Here is a 20,594-nt window from a genome sequence, read left to right on the forward strand (position 1 = left end):
CTGCTGATGTAGCCCCACCCCTGTATCAGCTGGGGGGCAGAACTGGTGCCTGACCAGCATGTTTAACCCTAAGGCTGCCCCTGCTCAGCTCCAACCTCACATCATCCCTCCAGCACTGAGGGCCTGGCTAGGCCTGGCCAGAACAGCCCTGCCCCAGAATAGCATGGTGCAAGGGGGGGAGGGGTAGGCCTCCCCCCAGGCTCTGGCCCTGCTGGCTTGAGTCCATGACCAGGGCAAACTGTCACCATGTCCCTGCCCAGCAGTGGGGGGGGGGCAGGGGGGGCACTTCCTTGAGCTGTTCCCAAGCCCCTCCCTGAGCAATGAGAGCCCAGCTGGGGTTAGAAAAAGAAACCTTTATAGTAAGACACCCGGCATCAGACACAGCAGCCCCCCAGGCAGGGAGGGGGGTCACTCCCTCTCTCCTTGCACAAGAGCCGGGGTGGGGGCTACCCATGCCCCAGTGGGGGGAAGAGCACCAAGCACAGGGTTTACCCCACTCACTACCTGGTGGAGACCAGATGGAGGGGGCAGATTAGCCCCAGCTACTCCAGCAGGGCCCAGCCCCAGGAGCTCTGCCTGCTCCCTCCCCATTTAACAAGCCTGGCTCCCAAAGTGCTTCGTGGGGCAGGGGTGGGCAGGCTGGCTCCACCCCCTCCTGCCAATGGCCCTGAGCAGGGTCCTCCCCTCCCTGCACAGCAGAGGGACAGCCCTGCCCTGCCCTGCCCTACCCCACCCGCTCCCTGCTAGGAGCCAGGGAGCCCAGAACTCAGGCAGGAGAACTAGGGCAGCAGTGTGCCCCGGGGTGGGGGACAGACACTCAGCCCATGCTCTGGGGGAGCAGCTCCAGGCCAGCACAGGCCCAGGAATCTCCAAGTCCAGACCCCTCTGCCCGCACTCCAGGAGGGAAGCAGGATCCATGGTGCCCACTGGCTGCCCCCAGTTCCAGCTCAGTCGGTCTTCAGCCCCCCGAACACAGCCGAGGGGACGCTCTGCTGCTCCAGCTGCACCTCTGCAGGGAGAAGGGGAGGATGGGTCAGTGGTGAGCCGGCACCCATCTACGGCCAGGAGCCAGACCCTGCCCATCTCCCATCCTGAGCCTGAGGGGCAGGATGTATCCAGCTACACTAGGCCCCTCCCCCAGCCACAGCTGTGCACCCCCCTTACCATCAGGCTCATTCTCCTCGCTCTCACCACCCTCCTCCTCCTCCTCATCAATGTCGATCTCGTCAGGGTTCGCCTGCCTGGAGAGTGCAGCCAGCTCACTGCGTGACGCATCGCTCCTGCCAACATACCGGGGGGGAGGGGAGTAAGCGAGGGGCTGGGCACCAGGGAGTCCTCCCTACGCCAGCTGCTCCAGAAACAGTCTTAGGCCCCAACTGTCCCCACCCCCAACCATCCACAGCTCCCCACATGACTTTAGGCCTAGGAGAGGCTCCCCCGCAGTGTGCGGGGGGGCTATGGCTGGCTTTGCCATGGGTGCCAGCCCCAGCCAGCGGGGAAGGGATGAGGGCAGTGCCAAGCAGCGAGGGGGTTGGGGGTTACGGGCTCAGCGATGAGAAGCCAGCCTGGCTCTCAGCCCAGGGCTGCACCGGCACACTGGGCGCTGGGCAAGGGGCACATCAGAGCCATTGCTGGCTATGAGGCGGGGGAGCTGAGCCCCAGCATGCAGCAGGGCTGGCTGCCCAGATGCATGATGGCCTGTGTAGTCACCACAAGCTGCCCTATGCACACAGACCTGACAAAGAGGATCTTCTCCTTGGCCCGGGGTTTGTCCCGCTCTGCCTCGGCCGCCAGCTGCTCTGCCCGCTGCTCTAGCAGCTTCATGTCGTCCATGCCACTCTGCCCTGGAGCCAGGTCTGACACTGGAACCAGACAGCAGGGTCAATGCCAGGGACCCCTCGGGGGGATACAGGTGCCCCCAAGGCTCCCACCATATGCAGGGGTTGCTTACCGGTGCCCGTGGCATTGCTGGAGACTTTGAGCATCTGCGAGGCCATGAAGTTGACCTGGGTGTTGTAGGTGGCCTGGACACTGCGTTTGATGCGCAGCATCTCCCGGATCGTGTCTTCGTTCCCGTGCCGGATCTCAAAGTCCTTCCACGTCTGCCAGAAGGAGCCTGTGGTCTGGGGGGGTGGGGTGGACGAGAGTGAGCCTTGCTGTGCCCACCCCCAAGGCCTGCCCTCTCCTCTCCTCTCCATCCCCATGGCCTGGCTGACCCATCCCCTCACCCCAGGATCTGCTACCAGACCACTCCCACCCGGCTCAGAGACCATCTCCCCCCAGGGCTCCGGCTGTTACTGGAGATGGGGGCAGGATGCTGGGCTACCCCATGGGCACTAAACCACCTAAACACCACCCCTCTGGCTCCATGGTCTGCAAGACTCTCCCCCAGTGTGGGTGGGGCCCCAGAGAGCCCCACCCCTAAAGAGCCAGACTTAGCCCAGGGCTGTCCTGGGGATGTGGCAGTAATGCCCAGAAAAGGGCAAAGGGGGAGTCCTGCACCCGTTTACAGGGGCCCTATCACAGTCAAGCCCCTCCCCACTCACCCCAGGGCTACAGGCTCCAGCAGTCACAGTGAGACACCCTCACCCACTCGGGTTCTGGGCTGGTGGGAGGCCCATGTCCAGCACCACTGCATCCCCACCATAGCCGGCGGGAGGGGGCGCAAGGTGGGCACCCTGGGTCACTGTAGTGCCAATGGGGGGGGGTGTCAAGGGTCGAGCCCTCCACTGCCTGCTGGCTCCAGGAGTGAGGGTGGCCCTGGTCCATCTCCCAGCCTCCTCCTGGGCAACTGATCCCTCTAGCAGGGCCCGAAGCCCACCTGGCTGGGCAGAGCAGCAGGGAAACCAAGCCTGGGGACGGTAGTGTCAGGGACCAGACTGTAGGGCACAATCCCACACCCAGGGCCTGGGCTTGCTCTACCAGCCCACGTTTGCCCGGGGCCCTTACCCGGGGGTCACAGATCTGCGAGCAGTAGGAGTAGATGGCCCGGGCCCGGTCGATCTCGCCCAGCTTGCATTCCATGTCGGCAAAGCGCTGGCACATCTCGCGGGCGTGCTCGTCTGACAGCACCTGGGAGAGAGAGCCCTGAATCCCACCAGCCCCACCTCCACCGCACGCATGCGCTCTTGAATGCCCTGCCCCCCTGGGTGGGGGGGAGTCAGGATGCCATGCAGTGTGCTCCCTGCAGGCTGGGGCTCAGGACAGCGCCCCCCCAAGATCCCGGGTTTGGGGATTCACAGCCTTGGGCTGCAGAGTGCCAGGGGTGTTTGGGGCTCGGCCCAGTGCTGTCTGTGCCCATCTCTGCCGCCCGAGTGCCCCTGCTACAAGAAGGCAGTGCTGCCCTCCAGCACAGGACCTCAGCCAGCCCATGCCTCTGCTGGATGGGTCTAGGGCTCCTCAGCACTGGCCCATGGGACGTGGGTGCAGGAGGCTGGGAGGGGTTTCTGCTACTGAATGGCAGGAAGGGGCCTAGGACAGCTCAATGCACTGGCACGCAGGGGTGGGGGCACTGCTCTAGGCCCATGTGTGAGGGGGGAGAGGGAAAGCTCCCCCAGCCCTGCCCCCCCCCCACCTCACCTCACCTCAATGGCCTTCTCATAGATGCTGCGGGTGTGGGTGACCCCGTAGATCTCCGCCGCCCGCTTGATGTAGATGTTGTACATCTCGTACTGCTCCGAGGGCTGCACGGCTCGTGTGGCCCGCTCATACACCGCCATGGCATGCCGCGCCAGCCCGAACTCCTCCTCCAGCTTGGCATACAACAGGTAGATGGCTGCAGGGACAGGGTGAGTCAGGGACCGGCTGGCACAAGGATACCAGGCCACAGGGTGACTCGGAATCAAATCAGAAACCCGCAGCACCACTGGGGCAAAGGCAAAGCCGGCTGGCGGGGGGCTGCATATGGGGGTGTTGGCCCTGCCACTGCCCAGGGTTCTCAGGCCCTCTTTGCCACACAGCAGTCTGGGCTCCCCGCTTCAGTATCCCATCCGCCAGGACTCCCCTCGGCTTGGAGACAGGACTGGGCACCAGTGCGGGTGGAATCCTGGCCAGACAGCGCCACATGGCAGCTGATGCCAGGATGCCCTCATATCGGGGAGCCAGGAAACACCCCCTCCTCCCCCACACATACTCTTGGCATATTTCTGGGGGCAGCCGTCCAGCGCCTGCTCGAAGAGGTCGCGGGCGCGCTCCAGCTTCTTGCCGCCATAGCGGTCGATGAACTTGGTCAGGTAGGTGTTCCAAATGTCGTACACGTTGGGCCAGCGGAACAGGGAAATGCCCCTCTCGTAGGCCTGCCGAGGGAGGAGTGTGAGCATGGCTGCCCGGGTGCCCCCTGGAGCCCTCACGCCTGGTAGCAGCTGGGGGCACTTCCATGACGCCCCTGGGAGCAATCGCACCCCCCCACCCCCACCCAGATCTGCACATTAACCCTTTAATTCCCACGGCGCCACCTCAGAGCCCTTCTGACCCAGCCAGATCTGCAGCCCCTCCCTCACTGGGCAAACGCCTGCCAATCAGGGGCTCTCTGCTGGCCCTGCCCACCAGTACCTCCCCCTCACCCCAACTCTGCTTCTCGGAGCCCAGCTAAGTCCCACCCTCCCTCGCCCTTAACAACGGAGCTCCCCTGCACCTTGAAGCTCTCCTCGAAGTAGGTGTGCTCCTCCAGGAAGAGGGCGTAGTTGATGATGATCTGGGGCGTGGCGATGCGCAGGTCCAGGATGCGGTCGTACACCGCCTTGGTGGACTAGGAGAGAAGACCAGGCGGGCAGCAGTATTAGGTGGATTATGGGAGGGGCTGGCATGCTGCAGGGATCCAGGTGGCCCAGCAGGATGGGCAGGGGCGGGTGCAGGCTGAGCCTGGCGCCATCCTCAGTGGAGTCCACCCCCTCGAACTCCCAGTCCCTCTGCCGGAGAGCAGTTAGGGCCTGGCTCTGTGACCCCCGTCCCGGGACCTGGCCCCTGAGAAGGGTGGGTATCCTCACCTTGAAGGTGCCCAGGCTCTCTTCCAGGTCAGCCAGCATGGACCAGACCTTGAGGGACTTGTACACACGGTTCTGGACGGGCTCCGAGGCATCAAAGTACTCGGCTTTCTTGGCTGGGATGGCCGTGGCTTTCTGTGGGGCGAGAGAGGAGGGCGCTCAGTGGGGCAGCGAACCCTGTGCCCAGGATTTCACTGCCAGCAGCACAGGGTGGGCAGGGTGATTCAGGGACCCATGACATCCCCTGGCAGGTGCCACGGAGGCAGCTTCTCGCCATCACTCACTGTGTCCTCAGCAAAGCATGGCCCACATTCGAACCACTAGACTGCCTGCCCCTTCCACAGCTGGAAGTGGAACCCAGGAGTCCTGGTTCTTGCTTCCCCACCCCCCAGCATTCTAACCATTAGACCCCCACACCCCTCCCAAAGCTGCGAGCAGAGCCCAGGAGTCCTGGCTCTTGCTCCCCTCCCCCCCCGCCCACATTCTAACCATTAGACCCCCACACCCCTCCCAAAGCTGGGAGCAGAGCCCAGGAGTCCTGGTTCCTGCCCCTCCCCGAGCTGGGAGTGGAACTGTGGAGTCCGGGCCTTAACCTCAAGATGTTCCTCGCTCCTCTACCCACCCAGGACTCTCCAGCAGCCAGAGGGATGGTTACCTGGTTCTTGCCCTCGTATCCCACATTGCTGCTCCCATCACCCCCCCATGCCCAGCAGGGCTGGGCTCACCCGGAGGATGCGCAGGGCCTGGTCATAGTTCTCATGGCGCAGCTCCATCTCCCCGTACTCGCACCACACGCAGGCCAGGTCGTCCACCTGCTTGAAGTTCACCTTGGTGGCTTTCTCAAAGATGGTCCTGGCCTGGGGAAGGGGAGGGAGGCAGAATCAGAGGGAGCACAAGCTACCCCACCCCAGCCCCAGGCCAGCCTGCTCCCCTGAGCTATGGCAGGAGCTCGGCCCACTCCCTCCCCCAGGCTCCGGCAGGGGCCCAGACAGTGCACCCAGCCAGGCAGAATCCCTCCCTCACAGACCCCTCTGTCCTGGCCCCCCAGGGTTGGCATTAATGGGGGCTCTGCGCAGACTCTCTCTCCAGGTGCTTGGGCGATGCTCCTGCCCAGTTTAACCCTCACTAGCAGCCACTGCTGGGAACATGAGCCCTGCTTGGGCGACGCCCCAGGATGAGGGTCCTACCACCCCGATGAGTCCCCTAGACCAGGGCATGAAGAGGGGGCAGCTTCTCTTGGCCGTTCTCACTCCGCACCCCCAGCAACACTCACATCCTCGATCTGCCCATTGTCCTCGTAGAACTTGGCGAAGGAGACCCAGAGTGTGTGTGTCTTGCCAGTGGCCTTGAAGGGGTCCACGGTCTGCACGGCCTCTGTGTAGGTGTTGATGATCTGTGGGCGCAGGTGGGCGCCAGTGTTAGACCCAGTGGGAGAAGGGAACGCTCTGCTGACGGCCTTTGCCAACAGAGCTGCTACAGCAGGGCCCACGCAGCCCCTCCCCCGCCCCAGAGGGGTGAGGGCGGAGTTCGGTTTCCCTTGACTCCTCACTGGGGCAAGTGAGTCTCCCTGGTGATCTCACTGAACCCAGTGATGAGGAAATGGACTGAAATCCGCCCGCACTGCACAGTCATGCAATGGGAGCAGCTTTCAGTCATTCCCAGCCTGGACTGGAACCCGGGCCCTATGCCCTGGGCTTGAGCCTGGATCAGAACCAGCGACACGGCCCCTCACCCTCATCCCCTGCCCCTGTAGCCATTCCCTGTGCCCCAGCTGTGCTAATGCTCTGGACACATCCCCAAAGACAAGTCCTTGCTGCCCCACTCCTTGCGCAGCCACTTACACCCACTGCCAGATGGGATGAAGTGGGAATAATTTGCAAGTCCTACTCCTGCCTCAGTTTCCCAGCAAGCGGAAAGAGCCTGGCTGCTCTCAGGGCAGGCTAGGAGACGGCTGGAGGTGCTGCCTAGCTGCCGGGGCCTTATTCCCCATGGCAGTGGAGCATCTGAGAAGTCAATGGGAACTCCAAATTCCAGGCCATTGACACCTAGCAACCAAGGACCCAGAGAGGGACTTCCCCACCTCTCCTTAGGGAAGCTGAACAGCAGCCCCTCAGCTGGAGATCAAAGGGCTGCCAAGGTCTGAGGTGGGGGACCAGGGCTGGCTGCTGGAAGGAGTCGGGGGCTCTCGCTTGGGGTTGACCAAGGAGGCCTGATGGAGGGTCAGACAGAGCCTGAACAAAGGGGCTCGCTCCAGCTTGGCTGGGCTCTGGGCTGAGCAGGAGGGTCTGTGCTTTAACCTCAGGGCTGACTACAGACAAGGGTGACTGATAACCCGACTGTTCTGACAATGCTGCGTGAGCGTCGCAGCCAATGCTGGGTGAGGTCATGAATCCCCCCTGGGGTCTGTCCCCGTGGGACTCGCTGAACAGAGCTCGCGGGGTGACGCCGGGGTGCGGAAGACCCAAAGACCCAGGCTCCGGAGGTGGTGAAGCCATGGGGCTCACCCTGGAGGAAGCATGACAGCCTGAGGGGGTCTGGCCCACGGGAAGGCTCCTCCGAGGGACTGTTCCAAAGCTGGGGCCGTAGCACTGATCCTGTGAATCCACTGGGCTCAGGTTGGGGAGAACAGGCGCAGTGAGGGAGACGTGCACAGACCCCGCTTGGGGCAGGAGGGCCCAGGGCAGTGCCAGCCGCACAGCCTACCTCTGTAGCACACCAGCCCTGCACCCCCCACTACAGCGTCCTCTAGGGCAGCCCAGCACACTGCACAGCCAGCCTCTGCCTGGGGCTATTTCCCAAGCCAATCCCACCAGAGGGCTCAGCCATGCCAGGCTGGGCTTTTCAGAGCTCAGCAGACCACACACCTGGTGTCTCAGCCGCTCCCTGAGCCATGAACTCATACCAAGCCATGCTGCACAATCCTGCACCCCAAGCCCATCACACTGCAGCGTGCGTCAGCCTCGTGCAGCACTGATTAGCAGGGGAGATCTGTCCCACCCCAGAGGCAGCTGCATCTCAGCACCAGATGAGGGGTCCCTGTATAAACACCCCCACATCCCAGAGGCAGCTGCACCTCTGCCCATCTCCCAACTCCCCCAGGATGCCGGGGGGGGGGTCACCAGGATGACAAGGCAGAGCCCCAGGGTGAGTGTGTGGCCCCTGCATGCTCCCCCGGGGGATGAGCTGGCCCTACCTCTCGGGGTTTGCCCTCGTAGAGCTTCACGCGCTTGTGCCACTCGTGGACGTTGTGGGGGTTCTGGCGCAGCAGCACGCTGTTGAGCAGCAGGGGGCGCCGTGTGATCAGCTGCTCAAAGCGAGCCAGGCGCAGCTCCAGGTCCACGTCATCTGTAGTAGGGAGAGGCACAGGCAGATTAGCCACTGTCCCAGTGTCCCCTCCGGGCCCGCAGCAGGGGGGCGACAAGCCGATACACCACCAGATGCTACACACCGCAGCTCTCCCCCTCACCAAGAACCCCCGGCCTCCTAGGACAACTTAGCAGGGTCCTCCCAGCCCACTGTGGGCTACGAACCAACCACACAGCACCCTGCCCTGCCTGTGACCTGCCTCAGACCCAGCATGCCATGGGCCACCAGCACTGGATCGGACCCAGAGTGCAGGGGCCCTGCAACCCTCCAAGCCAGGGGAGGGGAAGGTGTTTAATAGCTCCCGTTTCTACCCCCTCGCTCGGGCAGGAAGCAAGGCGCATGCGCCTCCAGCCTCAGACCCCAGGAAACGCCAAGGGGAAGGACTAGTTATCCCTGTCTTACACAGGGGAACAGAAGCACAGAGATGTGACCCCAGGAGTCCTGAGTCCCAGCTCTACCCACTGGGCCTAGCAGGGTCTTACTATCCTCCAACCCTTCTGAGAGGTCATTTGTGCTTCCTATAAAGAGCAATCAGCTGCCAGAGTCTGGAGGCCATAAGTGGTGTAACTGCAGAAGTCAGCATTACCCCCTGACCCCCCAGGGCCACACGTGGGGTTCTGCCTCCCTGGGCTGGCCAATCCCTGCTGGGGAGCGCTGCATGTTACCCGCAGGCAGGGCCCAGCCCCTCACTCACCCTCCTCCTCCTGCCCCAGCTCAGAGGTGGTCTCCATCTTGGCTGCAATCATGCTCTCCTCGAACTGGGCATAGCTGTCAAACACCTGGGTGAAATCCCGCACCGTCATCACCGTCTGGATGGCCTCCTCGTACACGTCCCGGGCCTGAGACACACGGCACCGTGAGCAGGGCCACAGGCTCCCTGCCCCACAAAGGGGCCCCCAAGCCAGCTCCCAGGGGAGAAATGGGAGCTATGGCCCCTCCACCCTGATAAGCCTCCAAAGGGCCCTTGCCCGCCTGCATCTCAGCGCCATCTATGGGGTGGAGTATGGGGAGCCGTTTATACAGGGATTCCCCCGCCTGGGGGTGAGGTGTGGGGGCTGTTTGGTCCCTTGCCTGGTACTGTGATGTGGCTGCTCCTGGGGTGGGGTGAAAAAACTGTTTGTAGCAGAGAAAGAGTCTGGAGCATTGGGCCTGGTGCAAAATAAGGCCTGAACCAGAGGCTGTGAACCAAAGTCAGGCCACGTATTAAAGTAAATGCTCACAAGGTGACTGTTCAATATATGAAGTTGGCAAAGCCATTGCTAGCGGGGGCCCTAGATATTGACATAAAATATATTTTAGAAGGCCAGTGCAAATACACAGAAATGTAGCACACAAATCAGATGGTTTGACAAATCAATCAATAAGAATGTTTTGTCCAAAATACCAGGAACAACCGGCGGTAACAAACAGACGTCATAAAACGTGTTAGGTGCTGTGGAAGTTGTTTATCCCAGTTGTTTGTCTATAAATGTCAGGGGACCTCGCCGTAACCCTTGGTGCGGCCAATGGGACAGCTGAAATTCCCGCTGCTGACCGAGCCGCTCCTTCCCCGGGCACTCACGGGTTAGTGTACCTGTAGCTCCTATGGGATGCTAGGGCTGTGCCTTAAGGGCAATAAACCTGGGCAAGTGCCTTGGAATCAGCAGGCTGCACTGCCTGCTAGTGCTGGTAACACTGGAGCTCCAAGAACAAAAGCATCGAGCAACAGTAACAGCTTAGCAGCAACATTCCCCTCTTCTACGCTGTTTAATAGTCCCATGACAACACCACACAAAGGGAGATGATTCAACGCTATGGCGCTAGGAGCCTTAGAAATCCTGCCTGGTTAGAGGAGACACTAACTAACTTTGGGGGAATGCAAAGAGTCAGCTGGAGCATGCTGGATTGGGCCTGGACATGGGGGTTAATATCCTCACTGCTGAGAATCATAGAATCATAGAACTTAAGATCAGAAGGGACCATTATGATCATCTAGTCTGACCTCCCGCAAGATGCAGGCCACAAAAGCTGACCCACCCACTCCTGAAATAATTCTCTCCCTTGACTCAGCTGTTGAAGTCCCCAAATCCTGATTTAAAGACTTCAAGTAGCAGATAATCCTCCAGCAAGTGACCCCTGCCCCATGCTGCAGAGGAAGGTAAAAAACCTCCAGGGCCACTGCCAATCTGCCCTGGAGGAAAATTCCTTCCCAACCCCAAATATGGCGATCAGCTGAACCCCGAGCATGTGGGCAAGACTCTCCAGCCAGACACTCAGGAAAAAGACTTTCAATATCCCAACATTGACTCTCGGTACTAATTACCAGTGGTCGCACGTTATTGACCTATTGACTAAATCACGTTATCCTATCAAACCTATCATGGGCTCATCAGTGACCATGTAGTGTTCTGTGCGCTGTTTAGCCCCTGTCATATCCCACCCCAGAGGCAGGCACACTCCAGTACCAGGGCAGTGATCCCTCCAAAGATGTGCTTTGGGCTCCTGCCGGATGAGACTGGCTAGACAAACAGGAGCTACCCCAATGCCTGAGTGAGCAGGGAAGCCCAGCTGCTTTTCACATTGGGGCGGTGAACTCAGACACCCTGCATCCTTGCTGGGCTGGACAATTCCCCACCATCCCTCTGCAGCCAGGGAAGCTCCGTGGGGGGTGGGGGAGAGGGGCTGTGAGGAGTTCCCCCAACCTGCTTCCCTTTCCCTCCTCCCCCCTCAGACTGCTCTGGTCTTTGCAGTACTCTCCCAGCCTTCCCCCAGCACCTCCCTCCCAGTTCCGCATGCCCCCTCCCCCCATTTCAGGATCCAGTTCAAACATCACCCACCTTGCTTCAAAACCCCTCTTAGATTCAGCTCAACTATCCCTGGCTCCCGTAACCTCTCCTACACGAATCATCCAGCACCAGCTTCTGTGTGGCCCTTATGGCTGCTGCTGGAGAGAGAGCCTTCTCCCATGCAGCTCCTGGAGCCAAGCCTCAGGTGGAGACTTCCTTCTTCTCTCTCCCACTCCACCACACCTGGTTTCTCTGTCCCCTCACTGCATGATTCACTAACCCTTTGTGGGCCCACGCTGCACCCTGCCATGCAACCTCCCCGGGTCCTTTAACCCCTGCGCCCATCAGATTAAACACCAGCTGCCCCTCGCAATGGGAAAGCCTTTGTCAGCAGCTAGTGCCACTCACAGAGCAGTCTGCATGGAACAGAGCCCGTCCCTACGAGCTCCCACTGCTGGCCTTGCCCACCCCCCAAGGTACCTTCTCAAAGTGCCCGCTGCGGATGTAGTAGTCGGCCAGGGAGCACCAGAGCTTGCCCAGCTGGTCAGTGAAGCGGGTCAGGCCTCCGCGAATGATGGCCCCAACATTGAGGGACTTCACCTTGTCAGGGTTCTGGGAGATGAGGTCACATAGCTCGTGCCACAGCTGGAGGGGAGACAAGACATCAGGCAGCAGGGCAAGGCTACACAGGCCACTCCGCACCCACCAGGTGCTCCCAGACTCTGGGGCCCATCTAGCCCATCCCCCAGGACTGCTGTATCCATGTGGGGGCACACACCACGATGGCTACTCCAGTTCCTGCTATGGGCTTGGTTTGCACAAATTAGCCCATCCCCTCCACTTCCTAACACCCTGGGCCCAGGCTCCAGGCTGAGGTCTGGCGCCCAGCCCCTATTCACTCCTGCTGCCCCACCTGGCACATTCCAGGATGTGAGAGACCCTGCTCTGGTGGACTAGCAAAGAGGCTGGGGCATAAGCCATCCTTAAAGGGAGGGGGCAAGACGAGTTCTGAGCAATGCGGTAGGTGACTGGCACAGCTGCCCCCTCAGGAAGGAAGCCTTGCCCTGGCAGCATGGGCACCTTACCTGGTAGTTGGATTTCCCCTCCTTTGAGACGAACCTCTCGTCATTGACCACGTTGGCAAGGCGGAGGGCAGCCTCATCCAGCCGGTCAATGGAGCGCAGGTATTCAATGTACTCCTCTGCGTTCTCGGGGCTCAGCTGCAGCACACACCATGGGGATGAGCACAGAATATCAGGGTTGGAAGGGACCTCAGGGTCCTCTAGTCCAACCCCCTGACCAATCCCAAACTAAATCATCCCAGCCAGGGAACTGGGTTCCCAAAAAGCTCATGGAGGACAGGTTCATTGGTGGCTATTAGCCAAGATGATCCGGGACGCAACCCCACGCTCGTGGTGACCCTAAACCATGGGCTGCCGGGAGTGGTAGACCACGGTAGATCACTCCATGATTGCCCTGTTCTGTACACTCCCTGAGAGCACTAGCTCAGGCCACTGTCGGAGATGGGATACTAGGTTCGTTGTAGCTAGGCCTGGCCACTCTGGCAGCCTTATGACTAACGGTAACCCAGCATCCCCTGCCCCTCACAGGGTCCTAGCCCTAGAGCAGGGAGAGCTGGCACAGACACCAACGTCACCATTACACAGATATAAGTACGGCATTTCCAGTGAGGTCCACCTTAGTGGCAGCTAAACGGGTAACCCTCCCCCCCATGCTTTTGCAGGTTAACACTGCCCCCCTCTCCACCCCCCCATCTCCAAGCACTTTACAGTTCACTAGCCCCCCTCTGTGAAGGGAAACTGAGGCACAGAGAGGCGAAGTGATTTGCCTGAGGTCCCACAGCTAGGTGGGGCAGGGATAAGCGGAAGGACAGTGCAGAAGTTTGGGTGCTAACCTGGGATCAGGAGACAGGTTCAATTCCCTGCTCTGGCTCAGCCTCCCTGCATAACCCTAGGCAGGTCACTCAGCCATCCCCTCCAATCCATTTGCCTCCACTGCAATGCACCCTGCAGCTGTGGGCGGGGTTAGGGCTGGATTTTGACCCTATGAGGAGCAGAAGCTCCAAGCCTTTGTTCCAATGTTGTGGATCCACTGTGCAGAGACAGGCAAACCCAGAGGAGACTGTTCAAAGGGGAGCAGCTCAGCAAAGATCAGGGAGGCTGGTGCCCTTACCTTCAGGTATCTGCGGTAGACTCGCACAGCCGTCTCGGGCAGGGGGTACAAGCGCACAAACTTCAGGTAGAGGGGCCAGATGCGATGGTGCTGTGTGATGGGCAGCGCCCGGAGTGCCCGGTCAAAGGTCCTGCGTGTGCGGGTGATCCGGCACTGGTCCATGAGGAACTGGCAGTAATCTAGCCAGATCCGAGGCATCTGCCAGTTCAAGAGGTAGGATTGCTTACTGGAGCAGGACCACGGGGAGGGCCCGACTCCTCCCATCAGGGTTATACTGCCATGCTATGGCACAGCTGTCCCTAAAGACAAAACCCCTTCTCCCTAAGGAGAGAAGCCAGGTCCCCGACACATAGGTACCTCATCTGATATTTAGATTTCCCCTCCTGTTTGTTTCATTCTAGCCAGAACAATGAGCAGACAAGGCCCTGGGGGTGAATCCTCAAGAGAACCCTACAGAGCCTTGTGCCTTGAAATTGCTGGTTCCAACCCAGCCCGAGGCCAGAAGTGACTGACAGCCACCAGTGGGGTTACATAAAATAAGCTTGCTGGGTCCAAGGCAGCTTCCCGCTGGCCCCAGCCCATTAGCAAGCTGAGCACAATGAGACCTGGTCAGTGCCGACGCACGCTGGCTAGTGATGGCATGGGGGAGCTGGCCCTGCAGCTGCCCAGGCTATGCCCATTCTGGAGACACATGGGACTCAGAGCAGGCAGGCAGGGGTTTAAGGTGTGGGAGGAGTTCATGGTTGGTGATGAGGTCCAGGACACAAGGGGTCCATGGTTGGTGATCTACAAGGGCGGCCAGAACCTGGGGCAGGGGCTGTCCATGATTAGAGATAGGGCCATGCAGAAAGCATCCAACAACCCTGCCCTCACCAGGAAGCCTTCATCTACCATCATCAAGCCCAGTGGCTTTGCCACTCATCCGTCCCGGGCCTCCCCATACCTTGTGCATGAAGACGAGGGCACGTTCATGGCAGTTGTTCACCTCCTCATAGCCGGGGTCAGTCACACACCTGTTCTTCACCTGCTTCCGGCGCTGCTTAAGGTAGTTGTACCACAGCTTGTAACTGCAAACACCATGGAGTTGTCACTACCAGAGATTTCTGTAGCCTGTGCTCCTGTCCTGGCCCTCACATAGCCTCCTGCTGGGAGAGGCTAGGCATGTGGTAGCCGGGAGCTGCCCATATCCAGTGCACCTGCACTTCTCTGCAGTGCTTCCCACATGAGATCACAACAGTTGTGAGCTCCTAAAGGGTATGTCTACAACTGTGATCAGAGGTGTGGCTGCAGAATGTGTCAACAGAGAAGCTACCTTCGATCTAGTGAGCTTGAATAACAGCAGTACAGACACAGCAGCACGGGCTGTACAAGTGAGCCCACAAGCCTGGGTATGTACTTGAGTGACTAGCTTCATTACCATTGTTATTGAGCTCGCTAGCTTGGGCGTGTCAACACACGCTGCTGTCACACCTCTTACTGCAACATAGACATGCCCAAAGAGTTCTCCATGTCTTCGCTCCCAGCCACATACCTGCCTGGCAGCTCCTTGAGGGCTCTCTCGTAGATCAGGTTCAGCACATGCCGGGGGGCGTTCTGCTTGAACTCAATGTAGCGGATCCAGCACTTGACAGAAAAGGGGTTGCGCAGGATTTCTTCCTCGTACTGCAGATCCTCCTCCTCCTGCATGGGGTGGTGGGGGAGAGAGGGGTTAGAGGCAGAGCCCAGGCCTCTCCTTTATAGCCATGAACCTCCAGGCACTAGCAGCACTGCTTCCGAAACTCAGAGTCCATTTAGTAGGGAAACCACCAAGGGAATCCAAACTTTTAAAACTCATTTTCCTCTGTTTATTACAACCTGTTTTCTTATTCAGTGTTTGCTTCCTCCATGCTGGTAGCCTGTTTTGTTAACATGGGGCTGGGGACGTCAACATACCGGTTTATTATTGTAGGGTTGCCTAGAAGGGCCAGGGCTTTGCAAATGTTGTTTTGTCACTACAGGGTTGCTCAGGAAAGCTAGGGCTGTACCTGTACACTGGCTGTTATTGCAGAGTTGCTCAGTACTGCACACACACTAGCTTGGTATTGGAGGGTACAATTCAAACCAGACAGAGAGCTGAGCTGAGCTGTCGAAGGCCGACCCTTGCACCACAGCTCCAGGGCTGAGACCTGGGCGAGGAATCATGGCACAAGAGTTGCTCCAGCACCTGGCAATGACAGGCGTGTACACCCGAGGGTCCCTTAGTTTTCTAGGGTCCAACTTTGCAAACCCAGAGCTCTGCCTGGAGGTGACCGATCGAACCCACCCTCGCACAGTGGGAGGCGGACAAGGGGCCCCAGGCTGGTAGGGGGCAGGTCTGAGTCTATGGGAGGCAGCACGGGGGGGGGGGGCGCTCTGGGTCCGTGGGGAGGAAGGGGGCGGGACAGGATCTAAGGGGCGGGGCTCCCTGGCCACAGGCGCCTGGGGGCAGCGAGGGGTTGAGTCAGAGGGAACCCAAGGGCGGGGCGAGCCCAGGCCGAGGGGAGGGGGGCGCTGTAGGCTACGGCGGCCTGAGAGGACACGGCCGGGCACTCACGAAGAACAGGTCCGGCTTCCCCTCGCCGGCCGCCACCGGCGTCTCCTCCAGCTCCGGCATCGCGGCTACGCCAGGCCCTGCGCCCCGCACACACAGACACCGACAGGCCGCGGCGCGCGGCGATGACGCAAACGGCGCGTTCTCTCTGTGTCGGGGGGCGGCCATCTCGCGGGGAAACCGCTTATTGGCTAAGAGGGCCGCACTTCCGGTGAAGCTCCACCTTCAGGGGCCAGTTCCGCTCAGACGCCATCTTTACTCCGGCACTCGGAGTGGGTCCCGCCTCACCGAGTTCTTCACCAACGACCGAAGCTGATGCTGCTCCTTGACCAATAAGCATCGCGTTTGTTGCGCTGTGGGAGCGCGGAAGCTCGCGGCCGCTGAGGGCCTGAGGGAGGGCGGGCGGAAGAGTAGCTGGGGCAGAGCAGACAGGATGGGGGTGAAGCTGGAGGTGTTTCGGGTCAGTGGCAGAAACGGAACCTGGGAGGCGTGGAGAGGCTGGGGGAGGGGGGCTGCTACAGTCGTCGTAGGGACAGAGAAGCCCTGTAGGGAACATGATGGGGCTGGGGCAAGTGGGGGATGGGTCTAGGGTTGGGGGCGGGGCTCATCGGTGCTTGGCTGGGGTGTCCTGGTACCAGGGTGATGGGTGTCATGGAAAGACCTGACTAGCTGGCGCCAAGGGGCCAGCGCTGAGAGCCTCTGGAGGGAAGGCGAGCCTAGGGCTGGCTGCTTGCCCCTGTTGCTGGGGCAGGGGACGGAGGAGGTTAAAAAATTAAAATGGAAAATCCTCACTAGAGGGCATCCCAGAGAAGCAGCAGACAGGCCTGCGGGTCAGAGCAAATACCCCAGGCTGCCAGCCTCAATCTCTGGCAGCTCAGTGGCAGCCTTGAAGATGGGACAGCCCATTAGTAGAGTGGCAGGATCCAGCATGGTCTGAGACACTGGGCAGCTCAACAAGATGGTGGAGGAATTCTTCCCCACCCCACCCCTTTTCCCTAGGGGTGGTGTGCCTTTGTGGTAGGAGAGGAATAGGACTCCACCATCATGGCCCCGAGGATTGGGTGGCATTGCAGTGGGTTCGCTTGGTGGCAGCAGGTTTATGGGGACTCCCCCATGCTCTCTCAGTTTGCTACATTTTTAGCTCATGAAATTTTAAGGCACTGTTCATCAAGTGTATAAAATGTCTCCATAAAAAAACATACAGCCAGGTCCTTCCTCCTAAGGGGAAAATGCTTTGGCAATAGCCTTGCAAAATGCTGTTGGTCCAGACATGTGTCAGGTGTCTAAGCAGATGTCTAAGCTATCATTAGTTATTGCTTGGACCCAGAGGAAAGGAAGAGACTTTAAAAGAAAAGACTCATGCACACAAAGTTCCTGGACCAATACATTTTAATGTGGCTTGATCAAAGCTAAGGTCCCGTCTGCACTTACAACTCACACTAGCATAGCTATGTCAGTCAGGGATGTGAAAAAAACCCATAGCCCCTAGTGACAGAGCTATGCTGACAAAACCCCCAATGTAGAGGCTGCTTTGTTGATGGAAGAGCGCCTCTGTCAGCAGAGCTAATGTTGTCTGGGGAGCTGGTGTTCCAACACTAGCAGAAAAAGGCCTGTCGCTGTATGTTCCATCTACGCTTGGAGCTATGCTGGCCTAGAGTCTGTAGTGTGGACATAGCTGAAGCGAAGCTGCACTGAGTTCATCACTGCCATGTGCTTTGCAGGAGCTTTGCTTAATTGGGCTGTGTAGTACCTGGGATTTCACGCAAGGCCTTTCTTGTTTAAGCTCAATTCAGTGTTCCCCTTAATTTGGGCCACATGTTCCCCCTTTCCTCTCTTCCTCTGCAGATGGTTCTGTATTTGTCCTTCCCTGTTGCCATGTTCTGGATCTCCAACCAAGCAGAGTACTTTGAAGAATATGTCATCAAAAGGAAGGTGAGCATGGTGTTCTGCTCTGGGAGGGGAGTGCAAGCTAGTGATTCATGCAGGTACTGTGGGGGGAGGACTTACGGGTTGTTTCCAGCTCTAGGAAGGTAGTGTGGGCTAGTGGTTAAAACAACAGGGGAGTACAGTCAGAGCTCATGGGGAGGAGTTGGAGGTGATGTCTATAGAGGGCATTTCCTAGAGCTGACCAAACAGCTGCACTGGCTTCATTTGCCATGCCCTACTCCTTCCCCTCTGATAGGCGAGAGACCTGCCTAGGAGCTGTTGCTAAGGGGGGTGGAGATGACAGACATCCCAGCAGGGTCTGTTGGATCCATTTCTCCTTGTCATCTGTGCCAGTAATGGCACTAGCTCCCCTGTTGGGTAAGACTGGCCCTGGCACCCCCCCAGCTGGTAATCCTCACAGGTGCCTGCATTTCTGTTTTCACAGAGGGAGATCTACCCACCCGATGACGACCGCCAGGTGAGTGTACTGCCCCCCCCATGAACCTTGCTGAGGACATATCCCAGCTGTGGAGGCCTCTGCTGAGCCCCTCCCCCGCGTGACATCAGCTATCCTGCTCGCTGCAGGTCATTGGGGTTAACAGCCATTGGGGGGTTGGATCTACACCCCTAGGTGACGTGCAGCCATGTGCCATCACCTGCAAGGCCTTGCTGGGATAGATTGTCTCTGGCAGAGCAGAAGGATAGAGCTCTCCTCCCCATTGCCTTCAGAGCATCGTCTGGCAAAGCCCCAGCTGCTTCGACCCTTCCCCAGCTGTGGTGTGCGACCAGGGAGTTATCTGGTGTCTCCAGGTGCTCTGTAGCTGTCCCAGTCTGAGCCCATCCCAGGACTCAGCTGGGGTTTGAAGAAGCAGCTTGTCCAGCCCCTGGAGGTTTGGGATGAACATGAGGGGCTCTGTGTGCAGGGGCGGCTCTAGGGATTTTGCCGCCCCAAGCACGGCAGGCAGGCTGCCTCTGGTGGTTTGCCTGCGAAGAGTCCGCTTCGGTGGAAGCCGCGGGACCAGCGGACCCTCCGCAGGCAAGCCGCCAGAGGCAGCCTGCCTGCTGCCCTCACGGCGCCAGCAGAGCGCCCCCCGTGGCTTACCGCCCCAAGTACGCGCTTGGCGTGCTGTGGTCTGGAGCCACCCCTGTCTGTGTGTCCTTCCTTCCCCACCAGTAAGAGAGAAACGCTAACCTGGTGAGTTACAGGCTCCATTAGCTGCAGCAGCATCAGGGCTGATTTCTTGAGTCACCCTCTAACCACTAGAGGGTAGCAGGATCTCTCACGCCTCCACCAGCTGTGCCTCTGGCTCTGAGGAGACCCGGGAGGGAGATGGTACCCATGGGGCTGTGGTATGGGGGCATGAAGCAGGTGAACTGTAATGCTTACTGACCCTGACCCTTCCCCTCTGTCTGTGCCTCAGAGGAAGGAGCTGGAAGATTTCAAGGAAAGGATGCGGAAGAAGCATGAAGAGCGGCTCCTGGGTGCGGCTCAGCAGTGACAGCACTTCATGCCCCCCGAGCTTGATTGAGGGAGAGGGGAGCATGGCCTGGGGTGGGGGAAGGACACTCCCCCCCTCAAACACCTTTACACACCTCCAGGGGAGGGAGGATGCAAGTGACCTGCAAGTCACCACCAAGGGGCTGTCGAGGATGCACTGGCACGGCTGCAGTCAACTGCCCTCCTTGGAGAACTCCAGGCATGTGGGGCAAAGGGAGCTGCAGTTATGATGCAGGGGGGTTAACAGCAAATAGAGTAACCCGCTGTTTGCTCTCTCAGGGTGGTGGTGGGCTTTGCACTGCTCGTTAATTAATCCTCAGCCTTTCTGGGCGAGAGGGAAGAGGCTCAAAGGGAAACTAACTTGAGCAAGTCCCTTCCCTTTGCTGTGCCTGAGTTTCCCCACCTGTAAGAGAGGCGGTGAGGCTGAGTTAAGAGTAAAGTGCTTTGAGCTGCTCGGCTAGGAGATGCCAGGGAAAGGTGCAGTGTTGCGTGAGCAGTGCAGGGGTTTGGGGCCAGTGTCAGGCACACAAGCTTAGTACTGAGAAGATGAGTTTCACCTTGTGGTGTTTTGAATTGGTAGCGAGGGAGGCAGGAAGATGGAGCCCTTGCACCGCCTGGCAGCACTCCAGGAGAGGATGGTGGGGGGCCTGGGCCTGCAGGATTATGGAGCCTCTGGATAGAGGGATGGGCCGACCCTCTGGAGAGCGCAGTGCATTCCCGCTCCAGGAATGAGCCCCTGGGATTGCTGTCTGACTCCACGGTCCCCTTCCACTAGGACCAGGCTGGGCTATGTGGCTTTTCCGGTCTCTGCTGTGTGTTGTCACACATCCTGCTCAGATTCAGCATTCGTGAGGAGGTGAAACCATGCTCCACTGAGACTCTGCTAAGTCTGACCGGCTCTCTTGACTTTGTCTGGTTGGGGCAGAGTGTGTGGAAAAATCTTGCAGTAACTGTAGCCCCCCCCTCCCCTGGAGGCACGTCCTCTGTGTGTCTGTGTCCTGGCCTAGCCAAGCTCTTGCTTGAACTGACTAATAAAATCCTCTACCATGAGGTCATGTGCTGACCCCCTTTGCCTCTGGGTTGTTCTCTTTTGGCCTGATCTCTGGGTCGGAGGCAAGTCCCCTGATGCAGCATCTTCCCCCTCACCTCCCTCTCTTCTAGGGGCTGAAGCCTCTCACTCTTGCAGAATGTCTCCAGTATTAGATACCCAAAGGTCCCATTGGGCTGGGTTATCTCCGATGTGATGCAGTCCTGACTGGCTGTACATGTGCTGAATGGTGGGGCTTGCAGGAGCC

The 20,594-nt window shown here is 59.3% G+C and overlaps 2 protein-coding genes across 2 annotated transcripts; one reads left to right on the forward strand and one right to left on the reverse strand.

Annotated features, from left to right (window-relative positions):
• Nucleotides 1-352: 352 nt before the first annotated feature.
• XAB2 (XPA binding protein 2) lies at nt 353-16,047 on the reverse strand. The gene is made up of 19 exons (XM_044995807.1): nt 15,879-16,047; nt 14,838-14,986; nt 14,250-14,373; nt 13,307-13,504; nt 12,199-12,333; nt 11,594-11,758; nt 9,043-9,187; nt 8,176-8,327; nt 6,256-6,375; nt 5,708-5,839; nt 4,986-5,117; nt 4,634-4,747; nt 4,133-4,295; nt 3,585-3,775; nt 2,950-3,072; nt 1,952-2,123; nt 1,736-1,862; nt 1,165-1,280; nt 353-1,009 (listed from the first exon to the last, which is right to left on the reverse strand). The coding sequence occupies exons 1-19, from the start codon at nt 16,041-16,043 to the stop codon at nt 948-950; spliced, it is 2,685 nt and encodes an 894-aa protein (XP_044851742.1). The 5' UTR covers nt 16,044-16,047; the 3' UTR covers nt 353-947.
• Nucleotides 16,048-16,210: 163 nt separating this feature from the next.
• Nucleotides 16,211-20,363, forward strand: LOC123354119 (protein PET100 homolog, mitochondrial). Its single transcript, XM_044995808.1, has 4 exons — nt 16,211-16,335; nt 17,721-17,807; nt 18,247-18,279; nt 19,223-20,363. The coding sequence occupies exons 1-4, from the start codon at nt 16,309-16,311 to the stop codon at nt 19,298-19,300; spliced, it is 225 nt and encodes a 74-aa protein (XP_044851743.1). The 5' UTR covers nt 16,211-16,308; the 3' UTR covers nt 19,301-20,363.
• Nucleotides 20,364-20,594: the final 231 nt, after the last annotated feature.

The sequence above is a fragment of the Mauremys mutica genome, chromosome 20 (genome assembly GCF_020497125.1).
Source record: "Mauremys mutica isolate MM-2020 ecotype Southern chromosome 20, ASM2049712v1, whole genome shotgun sequence".
Classification (NCBI taxonomy): Eukaryota; Metazoa; Chordata; order Testudines; family Geoemydidae; genus Mauremys; species Mauremys mutica.

Bases quoted from the DNA above. Each gene is read 5' to 3' on its own strand.
- LOC123354119 (XM_044995808.1), top strand. From the start codon at position 16,309: ATGGGGGTGAAGCTGGAGGTGTTTCGG. The intron at 17,808-18,246 runs GTGAGCATGGTG...CTGTTTTCACAG, and splicing joins AATATGTCATCAAAAGGAAG to AGGGAGATCTACCCACCCGA. The intron at 18,280-19,222 runs GTGAGTGTACTG...TCTGTGCCTCAG, and splicing joins CACCCGATGACGACCGCCAG to AGGAAGGAGCTGGAAGATTT.
- XAB2 (XM_044995807.1), bottom strand. From the start codon at position 16,043: ATGGCCGCCCCCCGACACAGAGAGAACGCGCCGTTTGCGTCATCGCCG. The intron at 14,987-15,878 runs GTGAGTGCCCGG...CACCCCATGCAG, and splicing joins GGAAGCCGGACCTGTTCTTC to GAGGAGGAGGATCTGCAGTA. The intron at 11,759-12,198 runs GTAAGGTGCCCA...TCTCCCCTCCAG, and splicing joins AGGGGAAATCCAACTACCAG to CTGTGGCACGAGCTATGTGA.